Source organism: Trematomus bernacchii, unplaced genomic scaffold (genome assembly GCF_902827165.1).
Source record: "Trematomus bernacchii unplaced genomic scaffold, fTreBer1.1, whole genome shotgun sequence".
Taxonomy (NCBI): domain Eukaryota; kingdom Metazoa; phylum Chordata; class Actinopteri; order Perciformes; family Nototheniidae; genus Trematomus; species Trematomus bernacchii.
In genome coordinates this window covers 214,101-237,326 of record NW_022987582.1, presented here as the reverse complement: position 1 = coordinate 237,326, position 23,226 = coordinate 214,101, and the positions used below count along the sequence as shown (strand labels likewise).

The 23,226-nt window shown below is 41.3% G+C and overlaps 1 protein-coding gene across 2 annotated transcripts in view; it reads left to right on the top strand.

The window, feature by feature from the left end:
• Positions 1-23,226, top strand: part of ephb6 (eph receptor B6) — a 36,245-nt gene that overhangs the window by 7,276 nt on the left and 5,743 nt on the right. For both annotated transcript variants that reach the window (XM_034127846.1, XM_034127845.1), the window contains exons 2-10: positions 2,939-3,003; positions 8,134-8,406; positions 9,866-10,035; positions 10,121-10,416; positions 19,463-19,618; positions 19,975-20,246; positions 20,805-20,886; positions 21,601-21,725; positions 21,810-21,972. In XM_034127846.1, coding sequence (XP_033983737.1) covers positions 2,939-3,003; positions 8,134-8,406; positions 9,866-10,035; positions 10,121-10,416; positions 19,463-19,618; positions 19,975-20,246; positions 20,805-20,886; positions 21,601-21,725; positions 21,810-21,972 — 1,602 coding nt within the window. The remainder of the gene's footprint in view (positions 1-2,938; positions 3,004-8,133; positions 8,407-9,865; positions 10,036-10,120; positions 10,417-19,462; positions 19,619-19,974; positions 20,247-20,804; positions 20,887-21,600; positions 21,726-21,809; positions 21,973-23,226) is intronic.

The window sequence follows — 23,226 nt, the reverse complement described above, 5'->3', positions numbered from 1 at the left end:
CAACAGGGGCAACGTGAGGAACCGGGGTCCCCAAGGCCTCACAACAAGATGCTAAATAGTAGAGGCTTAAATATTAATGTCAAAATAGTTTGCTGTATATTATTTATGCATGACTCTGCCCCGAAGCTGAGGGTTAATTGAATTTGGAATGACACGTACTGTATGCCGTATCATTACTGTGTGTGTGTGTGTGTGTGTGTGTGTGTGTGTGTGTGTGTGTGTGTGTGTGTGTGTGTGTGTGTGTGTGTGTGTGTGTGTGTGTGTGTGTGTGTGTGTGTGTGTGTGTGTGTGTGTGTGTGTGTGTGTGTGTGTGTGTGTGTGTGTGTGTGTGTGTGTGTGTGTGTGTGTGTGTGTGTGTGTGTGTGTGTGTGTGTGTGTGTGTGTTTTCTTTCTTATCTGATATAAATAGGATGTTGCTTAATGAGGTCACAATGCATGATATATGAGTGCGTGCATTTCATACATGACATGTTCATACATAGAGATCATTTCTTATTTGATAAATGGAGAAGGATTTACGACATAAGACAGAGATCTTGAAAAGTGAGTCAATATGCCATTTCCATGTCATTGCACATGCTGACAGGTGTTTATATGATATTGTCCACCCTATTTATATTAATGAGGTTTGGTTAGAGAAACTCCTTTCTTTATGATGCAGTACAAAGTACATATTTCCTATAGTTGAATCACCACCTCTCTTACATTATAACCTTCATTAAAATGTATTGGTCGAGTGTTGTATTAGACTTCATTAGATTTAGCTAGGTGTAACTATTAAACTTCAACTGAGTATAATATTCTGCTACAGAAATGTCCTCAGACAAAGCAGGAAAGGTGTGTGCCACTAATGGAAATAACTGTTCTTCTGAAAGGCTATAGACATCATGTCTTGGTGGATTTACTCTTCTCCCTGTTGCTGATTCATCCTGATCGGCTCTGCAATTCCAGCCGCCAAGCTGTCCAGACATACGCTGCACTAAAAACTATTTATTCTGATGCTTACGGCCGCAGATAATCCGTAGCTGCCACAGTCCATTTGTATTATTTTCTCAACACAAATTATAGCACTCCAAAGTCCTGGAGGATTTAGATGAAAAATGTGTGAATTTATGAAGATTGACAATGGACAAGCTAGTGGGTGAAAACAGACTGGAGTGGAAGGGGGGGGGGGGGGGGAGTGCTTGTAAAAGGAAAAAAAGAGGATGGAAATGAAGGATTGAAGGACAGATTTGCAGGGTCTCCATCTGTGAGTATAATCCTAAAATAAAATCTGTTTACGGCACAGTCAGAGAACAGAGGGGTGGGGGAGAATTTATGTCATAGGCTACAAATGATATCCGTTGGATTTATTAGAAAAACAGAGAGATTTAGTTTGTCCGTGTCTGTGTGTCGAAAAACCTGTTCGCCTAAGACATAAAAAAGTCACGGGTGTTTTGGTGAAACAGGGGACTGTTTCAAATCCCCTCCTGTGTGTGTGATGATTATGTAGATCATATATTTGTGTCTCTCTTTGTCTGCTTGTCAGAGAAAGAATAAGAGATTCTTCTTCTCTCTGATGAACGATTGTGTGGCTTAAAATGGAAACAAAAGCATTCAAATTGTATGATGACAATGAAAATAATAATGTATCTGTAAACAGAGGCGGATGGATGCTTCCTGTCACAATGGAGTGTGTGTGTGCATGTGTGTGTGTCTCAACAGACATCAGACACTGTGTTTATCTCCATTAATTTCATCTGTGTGAGCATCCAAACCTGAAGTCTGATGTTTCCTCCACCTCTGTGTACACAGAAAATGTTTGGCATGCATTCAATCGGCGGCTCGTCAACATTACTGAGCGCCAGACTGAAGGAACGGCAGCCACCACGGTTTTGAAATACTAATGGGAAATTCAAGGGCTTCAGTTTCGTGTGGGTGGCTGCCATGTGTCAGCACGCAGCACTCAGCATTAAAGTCACTCTGTGTGTGTGATTTCTTTGCCAGCTTGCTGTTTTACAGCACTTAAATCTTAAAGCAAATTATGGGGAAAATACTCTCCGACAGAAATGTGGTGCTTTCATTCTCCATCACTGAAAAATAAACAACTGTCTGTTAAACCTGAAACAATAGGAAAACAAACGGTGAACACATCACTTGGTTCCCTTTGGGCCAAACTACTAAGAAGCATCAGCTTGCTAAGTTTTTATAAAATGTGACAGTAACTGTTATGGCCTTTTAAAGTTGGAAAATCTGACCTTTAATCATGGTGACCCATCAGGTCAATCCGTTCAACTCTTTAAACATCAGAACATTGTGCCAAAGTGCATCATCCCTCAGAATCACTTATTAGATGTGACGGAAGCACACAGTTGGAGCACCCTCCTGATTTTATTGCACGGGGGAGAAAAAACCTAACCCTTCAAACTGTTTGTGATATATTTAAAAAGAGACTTTTTGATTGTAATGCTCCTCCCCTCCCCCCCTTACAAAATACTTCACAAAGTTTGTCTCAACTTGAGCATCACTTGAGCACATTAATGTTTTAGCTCTTGATGGCATCACAGAATCATCACACAGTCTGTGATTCAAGCCTTGAGAGAATATCTAATGATTGCAAATTCTGTTTCACAGTCACTTATTTTTTAACACTCGGTCTGTTCACCCCCAAAACGAACATTTGTATATCAATTACTCACTCCATGTGACCTTGGATTTGTGATAAAAGCCACTTTTTACCAACAGCAAAGGCTTAGCAACAAATCTGTGTACAAACTCTAGCCAACTCATGCAGTGTAATCCAAGTCTCATGTATGCTCACCACTTCCCAAGCAATTTCCCTAAACCATACTATTAAAACACTAATCTGAGAAACTCACACCTTTGCAGGCAGCTGTGACACACATTGTTGGTCTGTTTTCTCACACCTTGTCTTTGTCTCTGCTTCCTCACCTGTCAGTGATGCTGCTGGACACAACAGAGTCTACCTCAGAGCTGGGCTGGACCACCTATCCAGACACGGGGGTAAGCAGGGAGCTCACTCTCTCAATGTGCTTTCCAGCTGCAGTTATGTTGGGGGGGGGGGCAATCAAATGTGGTGCACACATGTTACACATGGTTACGCTCTAAATGTGAGGTTATAACCACGTTGTTTTTTGGGCTTTGTGGTGGAAGTCTAACGAGGGATTAACACTTCAATACATCACAAAGTTTAACGGTTACTGTCCTGAGAGGATGGTAAGGAAGACATAATCTGCTGGTTATTTTTGTATCAATTAATTTGTCAGAAAATAGACAGATAATCCTACTAACAGTCCAAAACCCATTAATGTTAAGTTCAAAATACAGGAAAACATACACTGTTAAATGTAAGAAGCAGGAACCATCAAATGTTTGAGATCTTTATTTTAAAACGATTAATTTACCTGTTTAGTGATGAGGTTTTGTATAAGATTTGTTAAGAAAATATTTTGTTATGTACAATGGTTAAAGTTCTTGTTTTCAATTAGTTGGAAAATAGGATTACACATACTGTTTATTGTGTGTTTATTGTAAAGAAACAAAAAACCCTTTACCCTGCCAACAGATCTCTGTACTGAGTAGATATGTTGCTCCTGCTCCCACATGTCCTAAAGTCCTAAAATAGAGTACAGGCATTCACATGTCAAACCAAACACGATCGCTGTAGTCTGCCTCTTGCTTGCTGGCACATTTTCTAAGCTTGCATTGATTGAAATGATTCAAAATCACAGCAGGAATAAACAGCAGGTTCCCAATAAAGCTTCTCTGCTATTTGTGCTGCAGATAAGGAACGTTTGCAGACAGTTCCCAGCTTGAAGATGATGAATAAAGACATAAGTGTTTAGTTATGCCCTATGTTCGGGGGTTATAATCTTGCTGGATTTATGGCATCTGACATTGATCTGTGGCACAAACAGCTTCTGGCACACACAGCCTGAGAATGAGAAAGTCCCACCTTGCCTTCAAGACACCCTTGAAGTCTAAACTGCTTCTTCTTTTTTGGGTCTCCACTGTGTGCTTTCATCTGTGATGAGATTGCAGTGATTAAGCCCTAGATCCACTATTCTTGAGCTGCTTTTTATTTAAGGTTGTCTCGCCGCCTTGAGCTTTGTAAATATGTGCAGGTGTGTGTGGGGTTTCCATGTGTGAGTGCATGTGGGCTTGCGTGACTGTGCCAGGGTCAAGTCCCGGGTCAGTTAAATCCACTCATCTGTGAGTGATTGGGGCTCAGTTCTAATATGGCTCATAATTACACACACACATCGTCTTCATTGTCATCATCTTTGAGATAATCAGTGAAACTACATGTGAGAAACTGCAGAGCACTACTTGCTAATGTGCAGGAAATTCCTTTGCAGAAATATTCTACCGGTTCACAACAATATTATTCCAAGCCTCCATCCGTGTATGGACGTTATGTGCAAACTGATATTTAGAATAAGAGTACTATACAGTGAATGAAATGAAAACAAGTCAGGAGATCTTAACGCTACATTTATACATGCTAGTTTTGGCAAACAAGTGAGCAAGAATATAATGTTGGCAGCTCACAAAGAACAACCTAAAAATACAGCAGTCTCAAACCAACATCTGGCGAGCGAGCATAGACACTCACAACGAGCCTTTTATCTCACCTTACACTAAAGTTTAGCTTTATACGCTGCTATTATCACCCCAGTCTGGCCTCCATAATTGTACATGATGTTTCCCTAATTAGGGCCTCATGTGTGTTAGGAATTTGTGAACCATGATGGCAGCTGCTAATAAGAGGCCATCCATTTTTGTGTGTGTCAGGGAGTTTGTGTGTGTGTGCGTGCGTTTGTCGTGTGTGTGTGCGTGTTCGTAAGTCAAGGATTTGCATGAGTTTTTTTTGCTTTATGGTCCCTGAGAAGTGCTTCTGAGATGGAGATATGGTTATTTGACCCGGGGCATCAAGCTGAGAGAAGTAAAAAGACAGACCAAGAGAGGGGGGAGAGAAAGAGGGAGGTTAACTGTGTGTGTGTGAGTGCATGAGTGAGTGTGTGTGTGTGTTCTTTTTTTAACCCATTCCTCACTTTTCTCTTCACATCCCATCTTTTCCCGTTGCTTGAGGCTCTGTGGATATTCTTTTCTGCACTCTCCTCCTCCTGCTTCTTGCCGTCTTCCCATTCTTTTAATGTACCGACAGGCAGCCCCCTCTCCCTCTTTGTCTCTGCCTCTCTCTCTCCCTCTTTTAATCTTTCCTTCCTTTGCCCTTCACAGTCCCAGAGCCACTGGGTCTCTGCTTCATATACTTCCTTTTATCCCCCCAACTCAATCTCCACTTTGCCCCTTATTTCCCTTCAGTGTCAAACCAGCAGACTATAGACTTCTTACGGTAGTCTTTTTCTCCCTACCCTTCTTTTCACACACTACTCCTCCATTGTGTGTTTGCTTTGTGTTTGTGTGCACATGCATATGTCTTGGTCTATCTGTGCGTGCCTTTCTCTGCTTCTACGGGTTAGTGTGTGTGTGGGTGGGTGTGTGTGTGTGTGTCCAAGGCCTTACCCCTCCCAGTGCTCTGTCACTGGAGAGATTGCGTGGCTTTCTGGCATTTCAGTTCAAATCAAATCACGGGGATGAATCGTCCCTACTTTTTTTCTCATTTCTTTCCAACGCCACATCCACCCCTCCTCCTCAATCTGCCCCGTTTTTTTTCTTTCTTCATAAGGGAGGGAGAAAATGTGACTGGGAGCAATAGGGAGGGAGAGGTGGGGGAGGAGGAGGGGGGGGGGGGGGGAGGTGGTTGAGGTCAGAAAACAAATGAAAGCTGTGTTTTTTCACAAAGGTACAGTAGCAAACTGCACGCACCGCCCCACACAGATACTGGCAGATGTTCTACCTGAATTCTCCGATTTTTGCCAAGTCCCGGCTTTTTCGTTAAATCAGAACTGAGTTTATTGACAGGTTCGTTAACACGTACAAGGAATTTGCTTTGGTGTATGGTAATGCAACCATAAACAACATAAGGAAATATATTGTAGGTGACGGACAGAAAGAAATATAAAAGAAAAAAACGATTTAACATAATAAAAAAAAAAGAATTTTTACAAGTATTTACCCCAAATACAAAAATACAAAAGAAACAAAAGAACTTGGTACAGTGAATACATGACATTAAATGAAGCCCCCTGACACAAATTCACTCTCTGTTTACTATGCTCTGCCCGTCTGCATCCCTTCATCTCACCATGTGCTCTGTGTTTTCCCCTCCATACGATCCCCCTCATCCCCATGTCTGACAAAGAGTGAGTCACAGCCCTGGAGAGAGTAAACTGGCCTTTCCCTCCATGAGACTGACAGCGCCTCAGACTCTATCTATCTGCCCACTGATCTTATCATTATTCCGATTGGACAAAATATGAATGCTCTCTGTCGTGTGGGACGCTACAAAGGTTTTGTCCATATACTGGCTGTCAGAAGCACACAGAGAAAGAGACATGAGCATGCAGAGATGTACTAACATGCATAGAAACAGAAACACACACACACGCCAAATGCGCCCTGATATGGTTTCAGGACCTTTTGTCCTCCTGCCATTGTTACATGGAGAATAATGATGATGAAGCCTAATGCATAATTCCTCTGTGTTACAACAGAAAAGGCCCTGCTTGTCACTTAGGGCTACACAGGCTTAAAGCAGAGCCTTTTTATCCTTGGATGCACCGTACTGTATAATTGGTGAAACTAAACCCCTCTCCTACATTTACATTTTTGACTCAGCTGACACAGTTTCATTCAGATCCGTGTCTCTGCACTGCCTGTTTTTTTTTTTCACACCATGAAGCCACAAAACAAAGCCATTTGTGCATCTTCAAGTATTCAGATTCCCTAAAATACGACAAAATCTGCCCGTTTTATTTCACAACAGCTGCCGCAAGTGAGACACACAAGTGTCCGCCACCTGTCAAATGTGAACAATGATACACATGCAAATGCCAAACCAGTGCAAGAGAAAAATGTACCACATGTCACATTATCAAACAGAACTATTGATATTATAATACATTATTCTTCTTCTCTAACATATTGGAAAATGCCACTTCCTCGCACATCTAGGGTCTGGCCGTGCAAACAGTTTTCATTTTACTTGTTGGAAGAATTTGAAATAAGTGTCTCTGATATGTCCGCGTCCTTCCCAATATAAAGGAGGTGATTTTCATTGTGTTTGTAGTGTTCAAAGCTGTAGAAAAACCCTTTAAAGATAATTCAATACCAACATGTCTTTTCAGGAGTGTCCTTGTTACTCCGGATAACAAACAGAATGCATTGTGAACTGTTTTTATCTTGTGCCCTTGTCATGAAGAAATAGTCTTTTTGAAATGTGTCAACATGGCGTTCTGAGTATTATCTGGAGTCATCAGGACGCATTTTCTGAAGGACTCTTTGATGCTGAAATGTGTTCAGCTCTGAAGATGAAAACGTCCATCTGTTAGTCTCAGACCCAGCTGTAGTGTCTCAACAAATATTGGATGAATTTCCATCAAATTAAATAGAGACAATTTTCACTTATCCAATTAAGTATCTACTAAATTATTAGTGGCATTTAAGACAGAAATGAATGCTCTCTAGAATATGCGTCCCATCGGTCCCTATATGCGTAGGACTTTTTCTGACTGAAATGAGTTTTGTCTGTGTGTTAAACGTGTTTTGCTCCAAGTGAATTACTCAAGTGGTATAATTAACTACAGGGTTCATAATAATTGATTACCTAAATAGACAGTGGAAAGTCTATAGTGGATAACTAGGACATAGGGGTGACCTACATTCCCTAAAGAACAGCGTTTCACTCGTATATTCAATACCAATGTGCGTGTTACATCAAAACAAATCAAATACTCTATTATACTTATCTAACTAAGCACTAAGATGTCAAACAACAGCTGGTAATGTGGGTGCAAGGACAGGTCCCACATGTTAGCAACACCAGCAATATTTACCTTGTAGCATGTAAACAAGAGATAAGGAAGATTCATACCAATGGACACCCTATAAACACACCAGGGTTTTTACAGTTCACACAGGCTGATTCTAGCTCTCCCTGCCTAACATCATGTTTCTGTTTTACAAAGTAGAGTTTACACAAGCTCATAATATTGTTTCTGTGCCTCTCAGTGGGATGAAGTGAGTGTCCTGGACGACCGGGGGAAGCTCATACGAACATTCGAGGTCTGTAATGTCAACCAAAATCCCCGTGTGCAAGACAACTGGTTGGCCACGCCGTTCCTGTCCCGCCACTCGGCTCCACGGGTGTTTGTCACCCTGCGGTTCTCAGTGCGGGACTGTGCGAGCCTGCGATCACCGTCACCCACCTGCAGAGAGACCCTCACCCTGTATTACAAACAGGCCGACACCCAGAGAGAGCTGGAGAGGACCTGGGCCGCTGAGGTGACCAACATTTTGTATTATGTTGTTATTATTATTATTATGTACATAACATTTCTCTTTGGCATTTTTGGTTTTATTAAAGTTGAAAAAGCTAAAGTTACAGCAACATCAAATACTTTTCTTAAAGGTAGGGTAGGTAAGTTTGAGAAACCGGCTCGAGATCGCTAGAATTTGAAAATACACAACCGGAGAAAATCTGCCACTTCCTTACAGAGCCCCTCCTCCAACACACACGAACGCGCACATGACCAATGAGGGCACGAGATAAGTTTGTGCACAGATGGAAGGCTGACAGGCAGGTAGGCCATCCAGTTATTTTAGCCGGGCCGGCTAAAATGATTGGTCGTGCTTTTTACAGTACTACGGCTTCCACAGATGACATTTTTTTATGGATTTTTTGTCAAAGCACTTAAGATATTCATTGCTATCGGGATGTTAAGAGCATTCCATGGAATATAACAAAAAGTGTATCTCGAGCCGGTTTCTCAAACTTACCTACCCTACCTTTAAGTTTTAAAGGTGCAGCTCAGCATCCTCATTAGAATTAGTAAACAATCTAAATAACTCCTGTTATCTTCAGACACAGATATAAGGCAAAGTAACATACAATTTTCATTGATGTTAGACTCAAGTTACACCAACACAGCAAACCTTTCATCATCCCATGACAAGGAGTTATTGTCCAATCATCCTGATTATTGTGAAGCTTGTCAAGAAAAGCTGTTGAGATTGATGGCCTCTTTAAGCACATACTTGTTGAGCACTGTGGTTTACAAAATGCAAAAAACGTGCCGCTGTGGTCTCCAGAAATTGTCTTTCACTCCCACTAATTACATATTTAAGGCATGCATTATAAGACAGTGACCATTTAACACTCAGTGCAGGACTCAGTGTTTGGACTAGACTGTCCAAAGGTGTTTTATTTATTTATGTGTTGAGTTTTTTATATGGGCCTTTTTTTTACTCTGAAATTGTCTGAGCTGTGTGTGCAGTCGCAGGCACAGTGGGAGGTATGGTGTGTTTGTATAGATGAATGCATTTCTCCTGAGGGAAGCAAGATGCTTTTAAAAATGCAAATCAAAGCCTGATGAGGAATCAAAGGAGAGTCAGGAAGCACTGCAGCGCTGAAAGTCTTCATAGGGACTTTAGCGCAAACCCCCACTGGGACCTGCATACATCCAAGTCAACGTTTACTCTTCTCACGAAACAACTCTTTGCCTGGGAAAAATACAGCGAAACTCTGAGCTAGTTTTTAATCATGTCATTTTCTCTCTTGTTATTGCACGATATATTTCCAACCCTTATCCATCTATCAACGAGCTTATTTTAACCCCCATCATTTCCTCGTGTTTCCTTCCTGTGACCACACATTCTCTCCATGCCATTTAGTTTTTCTCTTGACCACTAATTATCTTTCTCTCCACCATCTGCTGTCCGCTATGTGATTTCCTCACCACAGCCGTCCAACGGGGAGAAGGAGAACAGGGAGGGCTGGGTGAAGATCGACACCATCGCCGCTGATAAGAGTTTCTCCAAAGTGGAGCCCAGCTCACCTCACCAGTATCAGCCCGACAGATACAGCCGCATCAACATGAAGACTCGCAGCTTTGCGCCGCTCACGCGCAATGGGTAATGTGCTGCTCATGTTTGACTAACATCATCACTCCTAAGGGTCTGAATGTCCTTCATCCTCTGACGTGACCTTTGTTTGCAGATTTGTCTTGGCTGTCGTCGACAGTGGAGCGTGTGTTTCTCTCATGGGGATGTCTGTCTTCTACCGGCGCTGTCCTGCCACAAGCATGTACTTGGCGTCGTACCCAGCGACCCCCTCAGGAGCCGAGCCGACGGCCTTAGTTCCCCTGAGCGGCACGTGTGTCCCCCACAGCAAGACCCAAGGAGGCACGCCCCCTCGAATGCACTGCAATGCTGAAGGGGAGTGGATGGTTCCTGTTGGAGGATGCGTGTGCGATGAAGGCTATGAGCAGAACCTCAATGGATCGGCCTGCTTGGGTAAGTTTGAGGAAAACAGCTTGATATGGAAGTGGATCATTTCAGCATCATGACCATTTATTTATGTATAGAAGCCACAGTATATCAGCCTTTTTCTAATGGTTTAAAAAACATTCCAGTTATTTTCTAATGCACCTCCATGATGTTAGGTGAGAGACATCAAATAGAAATGTCATGCAGCACCAACTGAGATATCCAGACTTGTGTCTCTACTTGGCTCCTACACTTCCCATCATGCAACTAGGTTAAGACTCAAGTTTATAATGCAGGTTTTCAACAATTATCATCTTCAAGTTCAAGCTGATACACACAGTGGTTAGGATGAACGACTGTAAGTCATTGATTTGTTTCTAGTTGAAAAGCAAATGCCCTAATATTCAACATAACCTGTTGCTAAATATTGTGGGATTCCCCTTTAAATGCACAAAGTTGTAACTTTGTTCTGGAGAACACATTTGATATAAAATGCCGAAAAGGTAATACCTGTGATCCGTCAACTTTTTGTGCCAATGTTTCTGTCAGTTCTCTTCTTGGTATTTGCTGAGATACGAAGTGTCTGGATCAATACTGGAAGGAGCTGCTGTCACTCTGATACACAACTGAGTTTGATGTAGAGACCAGAGGGAAACGAGGGCACGCAGGTCGAGTGGGGATCAGATAAGAAGGGAAGAGACAGTATTGTATCCATGCAGTGCCTTTGTGTTGATGTAACATTTGCATATACATTCTGTCATAAATAAAACAGACATGAAGTCGGCAATACAAAGCTGCTTTATGGTAATGTGCTGCTAACTTTACTGTAGATGAGAGGAGAGGAGAGAGGAGGGGAGGGGGAAAGAGGAGATAGGGTCAGCAATTGCAAAACTGCTCAAAATTGTTTTTACTTCTTAAAGTGGGTGTGAGTGTGGAAAAAAGTAGGAACAATTTGAGCGATGTCCAGATGGACAGCAAGGGATATGGGGAGAGTGCAGGAGGAGGGAGAGAGAAAGGGAGGGAAAGAGCCACAGTGAGAGGGACGTGACACATTTAGGTCATGGCGATGTAATGGCCACTCGTCTGTGAACAAGTGACAGAAACCGCAGGGGGAGAGAGAGGGGGAGTGGAGAGAAAAACAGGGAGAGGTGGAGGGAGAGTGAAAGATAGGAGGATGCAAGTTAATGACTTAAAGAACTGAGCGTTGCAAAAAATCCTGAGTGCGTACAAGTGTGTCCATTTGTGTGAACGTGTGAGGACGCACAAATGTTTCCTGCTGAGATGCTGATATGTTCGTTCCACATATGTCTGTAAATGCCGGGATTAAAGTGAAAAACTGAAGTCCACCAAGAATTTCAATGGCCATAATTGCTCCGCTCCCTCGCATTGGGGGCCCTCAAAGTCTAACTCCCTTCATCACAATTAATCCTCCAATCCTGCCAAGTCAGCTGTGAAATGTGTTCATGCTCTTTTGCTTTACATCTGCATTCTGCCCACCACTTCCGTTTGTCCGCATTTGATTGATATTTACTGACAAATCAACCCTGAAGACAGCTCATCTGCCAGAGCAAAGGCTTCCTCTGCCTGTGTATGAACGATCTGAAACATCGCTGCCCAAGCTGCTTCGGCTTTTTGTTCCAACTCTCCTTTGATTATGGTTTGTTGATCACTTCTCTGAATAATGACGTGGATTGGCATGATCACATTGTTGTCCTCTCTGGCTCCCCGGGATTATTAAGACAAGAGGCAGATGGTTAACTGGCGATGCAGTCAACAGGAATTATTAACAGTTTCCGATCCGTGTTCTCTCCGGAAAGTGGAGCACCAAATTTTCGTAACAACTTAAACCTGTACATTTTGTTCTTGTTTGAATTAAGCTACAAGGACATTTAATAACAGTACTACATTAGTAAATGAAAGATTGCACTGCACTGAACTGGTTGGAAACTATAATTACAGTCACATTCTGCACATTGTTTATCACTTCTGAGAATAAAAAACACTTTAAAAGGAAGTTAACTGACATTTAATTCCACTTAAAAGTGTGTCATCCTAACCTGCATGCATCTCATTATACACATTATTTAGCACATTAACCATTACCCTTTCAGAATGTATTTTCTGTCTTTGTATTGAGCATCTTGCTATTTAACTAAATCACTAGAGTGAGAATTAATGCTGTTTGATGTGACAAACTGCAGACAAATACATTACTGGAGATTCCTCCTCCTCTTGGTCTCATATGAAAAAGAAAATCACCGTTAAATGATTGCCTTTAACTACACACGGCTCTAATAGCTTTCTATTTTGAGAGGCGCATAATATATTTTTTATTTGTGAAAGTGGATTATCATGGCAAGGACTTAAGACTCTAAAACTGAAGAAATAAGGTTGTTGTGGTTTTGTCTTTTAAACTCCACCCTTTATCATTTGTTTTTGTTTTTTTAATCAAAATTAAGCTAAATGCTGATTGTTACATGCAGATGCTTGACATGTATACCCACTTAAAGGTGGGGTAGGTAAGTTTGAGAAACCGGCTCGAGATACACTTTTTGTTATATTCCATGGAATGCTCTTAACATCCCGATAGCAATGAATATCTTCAGTGCTTTGACAAAAAATCCATACAAAAATGTCATCTGTGGAAGCCGTAGTACTGTAAAAAGTACGACCAATCATTTTAGCCGGCCCGGCTAAAGTAACTGGATGGCCTACCTGCCTGTCAGCCTTCCATCTGTGCACAAACTTATCTCGTGCCCTCATTGGTCATGTGCGCATTCGTGTGTGTTGGAGGAGGGGCTCTATAAGGAAGTGGCAGATTTTCTCCGGTTGTGTATTTTCAAATTCTAGCGATCTCGAGCCGGTTTCTCCGAAATTACCTACCCTACCTTTAAACTAGTAAAAACATATGTAACTTTAACAGAAAAGTTTGTGTTCATGTTTGACCTTTTTGATCACTGTGAGATGATTGACAACCTTTTTTCGACTTAAAACATGTAATCACAACTTTTTTCACACGTTTTAAGTTCAGAGTATTTGATCTGTTTGAAAATTAATCACTTGAACTGACATCACCACTTGCGAAGAACTAGTGTGAAAGCTACATTTGCTTGTTAATCTACTACATGTGTGATGTCTTATTATTCTGATAACTCAGACTCACCAAAACAACACTTCACCATTTGGCCTGATGATGAATTAAATAGCAAACTGAATATCAAGAACTTACAAAAACACAGCTGGCATTTTCGCAGCAAGGCATGAAAAGATCATTCCTAGATTATTTATGAAGCTGTTTATCACAAGAAAGTCTAGAAAGAACATTGTGCTTCAGTATATTTGCTGTGACATTCAGAGCTCAGTCTTTGGATGAAAACTCGTATTCAGTCTCCTGAAAAAAGATAAGGACAGATGCAGACGACACACAGCAAATGTCTGATGTTTTCATCCTTTGACATTTGAATCCCACAAGGGAGACGAAGAGGCGAACAAGCGGAAACACGACTGAGCATGAGACACAATTACACCTGTTCAGCCAAACATGAAACAGTCCTTTAGTTTTGGGCTCCCGGAGCTGGTCCAAGCTGGCAGTACATCGTCCCCTCGTTGATTCATCTCAAACATTAAGCCACTGTCGAGGATTTGGGACAAGGATTAGTCCCGAATGTTCAAATGGGCTCTGAGTACATTTGGACCCGTGTTGGTATTTTTCTGTAGCGTGCCACTGGCAGTGAAATATTCATCATGTCAGTTTGTCCCGTTTTGTCACCCAGAATGCTCCCTCTTAGCACAGACACATCCACTAACCATCCTCAGGCGCATTATGTTAAAAAAAAAAACAGAAAATGTAGCCAAGGGGAAAGTAAAATTGCATTTAGGATATAGGAGTGTGATGGGGTTTGACCAAACAGCATGGATGTTTTACTCTGAGCAGACAGGACTTTTCTTCCACTCCTCTTCTTCTTCTTTCATATAAACACTTCAAGTTACTCTTCATCGTAGTAACCCACCATTATATGCCAAGTGGATACATGTTAGCCATGTTGTTGATAATCAGTTGCTTTTTCAGACAATCGATAATAAAAGTCAAGTTTGGAGCAAAACACAGTTCAGTGAAATGATCAATGGGATCCAGTATTGACTGTTTGGTGGACTGCGCTCTGGGGGATCAGCCGGGCGATGACATTGCATCTGGAATATATAACATGTTGGATAATCAGAGCAACTACTGCATTGATAATCAGCCTTTTAAATTGTATTTTATCAATCATTTTTGTTAGCCAATGTTGTGTATTCACATTCAATGTAATACTTTCTGTACGTTTTATTTCCCTACGTCATGTTAAAGGATGTTTCATTGAATGCTCTCCACTGCCAGAAACATAAATCTGGTCTTTTACAGTTATATATCAAATGACAATGTGCCAATGTGAAGGGTCACTTGTAGTCATGACGCGACAGAGAATTATCCCCCAGCTTCAGCTCAGCCGTTTAGCAGTCTGTCAACTTTACTGCTTTGATGCTCTCATAGCATCATTTCCAGCAGGAAGCAGCTGTTTTGAGCGAAAAAGCTCTAAAAACTCAGCGTACATCTGTTCTCGGCAGACAGCAGACACACACAGTTAGAGGTAGGGACTAGTGGAGCTAGTAGAAGCTAACGAGTCAAATATTCCTCGTGGGAAAAACCTAAAGAGAGTTAAAGAAAGAATGAATCTGGACTTACACAACACAGAGACACAACTCAACATATTATTAACTATTGATAGAATACAATGTTTCTCGGTAACTACTTGCTTATGTTTTATTTAAATGCAAAACTATAATGACGGATAAGGTCATGCAAACATCCATTTGAAAGAAAAAAACCTATATATATATACAGATACAATTAAAGCTCCACATGCTATTGTATAATGTGTCTTGTGTCATCTCTGAATTGTTAATTTTCAAGACTTCGATGGACAAAAAGCTGCCTCATGATCTTTTTGGACCTTGCAATATCCAGTGTGTGAACTACAATAATTATGTCCTTCACATGTTGTGGAATTTAATGTTGTGCACTCATTTTTCAATATATTTTGAGAAGAGGGAAAAGCTTCAGTATGGCTTATTGGCTACTGCTACTGGTTTATATGAGAATATCTAAGGATTGCTTGTTTTCACACATGGCTTTGTGCTGCTGAAGCCTACAGTGTATAATGAAAAGGACAATACTAGATGAACTCATACGATTCAGTGCCTATCGGTTGTTTTTGTCGGCAGTGAATGACAGGATGTAGATAAAGAGAGGAAGACATTTAACGTTGGAACCACGTGTACTCACATCTCAGTCTGGGCGCATCTGTGAGCGAGCTTATGTGTGTTTGTGTGTCCGAGAGAGAGGGAGATTATGCTGCGAGGCAAAAGAGGGAATGAACGCATGAAACAGGGAGAGAGAGAAAGAGAAAATTGGGTCAGTGATCTACAAACCAAAGTATTATGTTAACATCAAGGTACTCATCTCATTGCAGTTTTCTATTTCTCTTCATCTCAATGTTAGTTTCAATTGGATTTATGTTCTTCTCTCAACACATAGTAATTTGATTTGCAGGTAGACTTCTAGGCTAATCCTTTTTCACATGTAATCCTCTTAATAATAATAGTGTTATTTTTGTTTTTTCCATTTGTTTAATTTCCCCACTCTTAAAATTGTCATGTAACAACTACTGTAGGTACTTTCTGACTTTGGATATCAGTAGATTTGTCAGATTTGTTAGTAGAGTAAAGCACTTTGAATTGCTTTAAGTCTGAAATGTGCTATATAAATAAATGAACCTTTACCTTAGAGCTGTAATGTATTCATATTTTAATTTGACCATTTTCTCAATTTACCAATTTATTATTACGTTTTTTTAAACATTCCATAAAAAAAAGAACCGCTCATCTTAATAACCCAGAGCCAAGCATGACATCCTTAAAGAGGTGGTCTATTTGGCAGAACAACGGTCAAAACCCCTAAAATATTAGTTAACGATGATAAAGAACAGGAGAAAAAAGCAAATCATCCCATTTGAGAAGCTACGTTTTTGAGCCATGAATCTATTAAATATAGCTGCAGATGTATTTTTATGAGTAATCAGTCCTTTGTAGGTTTGTAATGTAAACAGGTTACATGTCATTCAATCACTGCCTCTTGGGTTTACTGATGTATGATGTAAAGGCATCTGTGTCTCTGCTCATAATGGTCCTGAATTGTCGACTTTACAGCTGGGAGATGGATGGTTGTAGGCGGAGGGGGGGATGGGGGTTGCAGATCAAGCAAGAGGGCAGAGGACTTGTGCTCTCATTGGCTGCTGTAATCAGGTGGATGAAGATGGAACGAGGAGGAGGAGGAGGGGGTTGAGTTGTTGCCGGAGCTCGTAGGGCGATGAGAGGCTTTGTAGCAAAGTCATGTTTCGTGTCAGAGCCGTCAGAGAACACGTCGGCTAATGTGCAGCAAGGACATCGAAGACGGAGGAAGAAGGATTTTCTGCTCTCCTCTTTCTATCTCTGTTTCTGCGTTTTTCACCCATCATCTGGCGCTCATATACATAATCCAACCGCTCATCCTACAACCGTCTTGGGCCATCCATCTCAATGTTCACTTCTTCCCCTATTCTCCCTCTGAGGTCTTTCAACATCCTTTTACTTCTCTCCGTCTCCCCCTTTTCCCCCTTCACACCTGTTTGAAAGCAAAGTCAGCTCCCTGAGACGAGTGAGAACACAGAAAGCCTTTTATATGTTTATTCTTTACCCTCTTTCACTTCTTTCCTCCTTATCTTCTACTCCGAAACACCATCGAGTATACACACATGCATCCACACACACATACAGTGTGTCAAATTCTATAAATCTTCTCGACAGGGTTATATAAACAAGGTACGGGGTTCACTCGCACTGACCTTAAGGAGCACACACAAACACACAGACATACCGGTAGATCCACTCTCATCCTTTAACGCTGTTTGAAAACATATGAGAGGATCCTTCTTTTAAGATGCTGGCTCAGGTGTTTCCTGTTGGGCCATTTTCACACTCAAAGATACAAGGAAGCCTCTCTGAATGAAAATATACACACTCACAAACTCCACATTTAGCTCATGGATAAAGGTACCTCTCTTTGAACGACGCAACCTTTAGTTGACACACACATCCACAAACACACATACACACACATTCACACACACACATAAAGGGCAGCAGACCCACAAAGAGGCAGGAGCAGCGACATGTAGTGTGTGTTTCCTCGACCTCAGCGCTCAGCTGTCCTGCTGTTGACATTAACAATCGCCGCGTTTCACAGATTTTTCCACGTTAAACACACCAGTTCAGTAAAACAGCCCGCAGGTTCAAATGGTATTTTCAATGTTTGTGTGTGTCAGAATTAGAATACTTTTATTAGTCCCACAGAGGGGACAGACAGCTTAATGTTACCTATGTTAAGAAAAAAGTACTAAGTTATGATATAATACAAATATAATATAACAAATAAAAGATATTAATGGCATATGTATATAATGTATATATTGCACATATAGCACATATTGCACATAGTATGATGGTATTGAACTACCTGTGTGTGTGTGTGTGTGTGTGTGTGTGTGTGTGTGTGTGTGTGTGTGTGTGTGTGTGTGTGTGTGTGTGTGTGTGTGTGTGTGTGTGTGTGTGTGTGTGTGTGTGTGTGTGTGTGTGTGTGTGTGTGTGTGTGTGTGTGTGTGTGTGTGTGTGTGTGTGTGTGTGTGTGTGTGTGTGTGTGTGTGTGTGTGTGTGTGTGTGTGTGTGTGTGTGTGTGTGTGTGTGTGTGTGTGTGTGTGTGTGTGTTCTTTCTTATTGAGTTTCTGCTCCAGTTCTTCCTCTATAAGGGAGAGGTTTCACAAATTCCACTCTACATTCCATTCCAATTATTATTTATTTAAATTCAATTGTTCTTCTTGTGTTGAGAAAATGCTCCCACCTCTAACAGATACAGTAGTTTGACATGTTGCTAGCTTAAGACTCACATTTAGTCTACAGATTTGAGAGTTATATACATCTTCTCACCTAAAACTCCACCAGAAAGTGGAAAGTGTTTTCTTCCAAAATGTCGGATTGCTTTGAAACAGTGATTCAGAGTCAGTGTGGTCATTTTGAACTTTTGTTTGTTGACCGGTGGTTTTGCTGATTTTGTGAGCCATTTCCTTTAAACTCAAGTAAATGACGGTGCTGGACAAAACCAACAACAAACAACAGGCCGCTTTGTTTTAAATGAACTTTTGACTCAGAGGGAAACAACCACAAGCCAACATGAAATTGATGCTCTGCATAAAAATAGTTTGGCGTATTTCACTTTGGGAACAAAGCAATAAAACAGGATCATGAAATACTGTTGTCTTATGTATTTCATGAAGTCCCAGTTTTTCTATATTGATTACTTCTGAGCCGAGTGCATTCTGCAGTAAGCTGAGAGCTGAAAGGGTTATTGGGTTCCTATGCGCTCAAAAAAGCATTTTTGGATCTAATTTAGATTAAGGACCGGGAAAATACTTTGTCAGGTGTTTTGTTAAGTTTGAATTGTAATAATACTATATTACTTTTTATTTTGTTTTCATTTTCCTTCTGTCAGACAATAAAATACCCGCTTTTGTGTTGCCACTTTTTCATTTTAGTTTTTGCTCTGCTACATTTTTCATTGTCAGACCGCTTCCTTTGCTCTTAGAGCTATTCATATCATAAACTGCACTGTAACTTTTATTCATGTATTTTTTTTCTTTTAATGTTTCTTTTATTATCTTTGCTTTTTAATGACTGTTTTTAAATGCCATTTTCTTAATGTCTTTCATTTTGTAAAGCACTTTGAATTACCTTGTGTTGAAAGGTGCTATATAAATAAACTTGCCTTGCCTAATGTGTTATTGTAGTTAAACCATTAGAGAGACAGTCTTATAACACCTTAGACACTGCTGTCTCTTTTGAGATAGTACAGAACACCAGTAACTCAGAGTGAACACTTAATTTATTTTTATTTTAAACTGAGGATGAAGCTCACCCCTTCCTGTGTGTGTTTGTGTCTCTGCAGCGTGTCCGGTGGGCTACTTCAAGTCCGTTTCGGGCTCCACTCCCTGCACGGTGTGTCCCCCCAACAGCAGAACCAGCCAGGAGGGGTCGAGTGTGTGTGAATGTCGCAGCGGCTTTTACCGGGGTGCCAAAGACGCCAACTCCTCTGCCTGCACAAGTGAGCTTTGTTTGTTTACGCCTGGCTCTCTGGGAGGTGTTCAAGGGGCCTCATTCCTCATTTGTCACTTTCCTCAGACTGTGAGAACCCAGATTCACAGTCAGTGACCAGGATCTTTTTTTATCACAATATAATGGAAACTGTTAAGTATTTAGTTTCCCTGCTCACTTAAATTATGTCACCGCTGAACTTAGTTTTTATAACGTTCTTTCCATTACTTAACTTGGTTAAATGTCTTTGCCAGCAAGCAGCTACTTTCATATCTTAAACTTTTTAGCAGATGCTTCCATCTAAGTGTCCGTCGGGTACATTATGTATGTTAAACTCCTCCCTCTCTCTCTGTGTCGTCTCCACAGCGCCTCCATCTGCTCCGGTCTCTATGTCCTGGGAGTATGAGAGCGCCGATGGCGGGGTGTCCCTAAGGTGGCGCCCTCCGGTTGACATGGGGGGCCGCAGCGAGGTGTGGTACGGGGTGGTGTGCCGCATCTGCCCCTCAGCCACCTTCACCAACCCCACGACCTGCTCCTGGTGTGGAGAGGGCGTAACTTTCAGCCCCACCCAGACTAACCTGAAACAAACTAAGGTCACCCTCAACAACCTGCTGACCAGAGTCACTTATCTCATACAGGTACCGTTGAAAACTGTCTGTTAAAGGCACTCATGGTTATCTGCTGTTAAGTTCTCTATGAGAGTAAGGTTTACAGTGATAACAGTTTCTCTCGTTTTGCTATTTGGGTTATTTTGAGTAAGATTGGACTACATCAATAAAGCAAATTGGAACATTTCTTCATTAACTCTCTGTGAAAAGAGAAACATTTCAAGGACTGCTCCTTTTAAAGGTCCTTGTGCAACAAACATCTATTATTTTCACCTAGCTCCTGGGTAACTAGAGTTTCACACAATGATTATTGAAACATTTCCCGGAGCCACAGAGCAGGCATGTCCTCTGTGTCGTATTATTCCATAAGCTCCACATCAATAAATACACATTTATTATTTAGCTTGGGGAAACCCGACTAAATCATAGCATATTTGTTATTCATAAAGGGCAGTTATTTCCTATTTACTGGGGTTTGTTTACTGGCCGACACAGCTGCATGTGTCAGGCTTTGTTTTCCAAGCACGTCCTAAATGTAAATAGTAAAAAGCTTTGTATGTCACGTCTGTGTGTTCCTCTTATTGACAGGTGCAATCCATGAATGAGGTGTCAGCTTTGAGTCCTTTTCCAGCTCGATACACAAGCATCAATTTCACTACGAGCCAGTCAGGTGAGCACGGGACATAAAAGGATGAAACAGATGAGATGAAAGAGAAGAGATGATCTGATGTTGATGTTTGTGTAGATACTGTGTGTGCGTGTGTTTGAAGCCTTTCTCTCTCCCTCTCTGTCTCTGTTTCTCTCTCTCTATCCCTCTCTGTACTCCATCTTTTGTCTTCCTGCTCTCTGGGCCGGGGGTTGCTCGAGGTTACAATATCCTGTCACATCCCATTTGATTCACTGCGGAGGAAGAAAGGGAGAAATGAGAGATGGGAAGACAAAAAGACAGACAGAAAGAGAGATGAAAGTAAATGAGTGGGAAGAGGAGAGGAGAATGGAGCATTGTGCTGAGAAAGTATACCACTATGAGATTGTCCAAAAAAGTTATCATGATCGATTAAAAAGTCTCCATTAACCTAAATTATCTAAAACATTCTGGTGGCTGCACTCATAGTTTATTGATTCAAATGAAAGGAATGCCGGAAAGTTTCCTTTAACTCCTCTTACCGGCCGGCACAATGACTGTAACTAGATCCTGCTCCATAAAGACTCCACTTTCATGCTCTACTAAATACACTTGACACATTCTGTAACACTGCCCCCCTCTGGTCACTATCCCTCCAACACAACTTCTGCTTTATTGTTGTGGGTTAATGAGGTTTAATGATCATTCATCACATCTCTCAGGGAAACCTTATTCTCATACATCTGTTCTTTCCCACAGTTCCCAGCACAGTTCCCATGATGCACCAGCTGAGCCGAGCCCCAGACTCCATCACTCTCTCGTGGCCTCAGCCGGACAGGCCGAATGGAGACATCCTGGAGTACCAGCTCAGATACTATGACAAGGTACATGCAAACATGGCGCACAACTGCATAAAGCCGGGACATATATGAGACTTAGCACTAAATGTCCCTCTCCTGTGTCCCCAGGGTTCAGATGTGGACAGTGCAGCGAGTGTGTACAGCGAGACCAACACGGTGACCGTCGGCTCTCTGATCCCCGGCTCCATCTACGCCTTCCAGATCAGAGCTCGAAATGAACGGGGCTACGGGCCCTACGGCAACACCATCTACTTCACCACGCTGCCTCTGGGTACTGCACTCCTTTATTGTAAAACCAATGAAGTACAGTAAGAGTGCTTTACTGCACTTAACACACAACTGAGCTGGTAGAATTGACCATATGAGACCTTAAAGGCACAATGCGTTTAATTTTCCTTAAAAAAACACTAGATTAAAATCAAAATAATCCGCTCCCTCATCACTTATGACGCTGAGACGCGTCCCTCTTCTCTTTTCATACCGCTGTGTTCGGGATGTTTCTTGGCAGTTGTTCTGCTTCTCGCTCTGTCACTGCTCCAGCTGCCGCTCCACGGCCTTTTCTTCCCTAGAGGTTTGTCCGGCCCCGGCTGACACGGAAATTGGGGTCGTCTGAGTTGGAAGCTGAGGAGGCTACATTAAATTCTCCTGTCTGCACACAAATACTTTGCCTATTAGCGCGCTAGACTAAATATTGCTAAACTCTAAGTGTTCTTTAGCTGGGGGGCATTTTTTTTTTTTTTTTAATGTTGTCTTTGTAACCGCGATGGACAAGTCTTACTCATTGTGCCTTTATTAGTGTTAGGAAGATCATAATTAAAAACTAAATATTATAAAAGTATGAGAAAGACTGTAGGAAATATTGCTAATAAACAGTTTAATGCAGAAGAAGCAAAGTCATGCATACTAACTTTCGTTTCAAACAATGTTCTCTAAAGTGGTTATACTATTTATATTTATGAGAAAGCCTCCTTAGTTCCATTCTGTTCAATTCAATCTGCTTTATTTCACTAGAGCAGGGGTCACCAACCTTTTTTAGGATGAGAGCTACTTTAAAAAAAATAAAACAAGTCGGGGGCTACTTTTACTCCTCTTTTTGTTGTTTTTTGCAGTGTATATATTTAGCACATTTTAACATTATTATATTCTTACCTTTAACCTTTGTGTGCTGTTTGGGTCTGTGGGACCCTTTTCAGTGTTTACTAAAATAAAATGTATGCAATTACATACATAAATAGGTTAAATTATTTTAACCTGCTTTATTTGGGGGTGGACCTCACCTCCTCTAGGGGGGTCCGGGGGCATGCTCCCCCGGGAAGATTTATTTTTAAATGTTGAAGTGAAATGCATCAATCTGGAGCACTTTGAGCACAACATGAATTGATGGATACAGCTCTCAACACTCAGATGAAAGAGAGCTGTATACTTTTCAATAATCCAAACATCTTTAGAATATGATCACAACCAATAACAAATCATTTAAACTTGTTTATTCTTATCTTATGTTACCTAGTTAGCATTCTTTCTT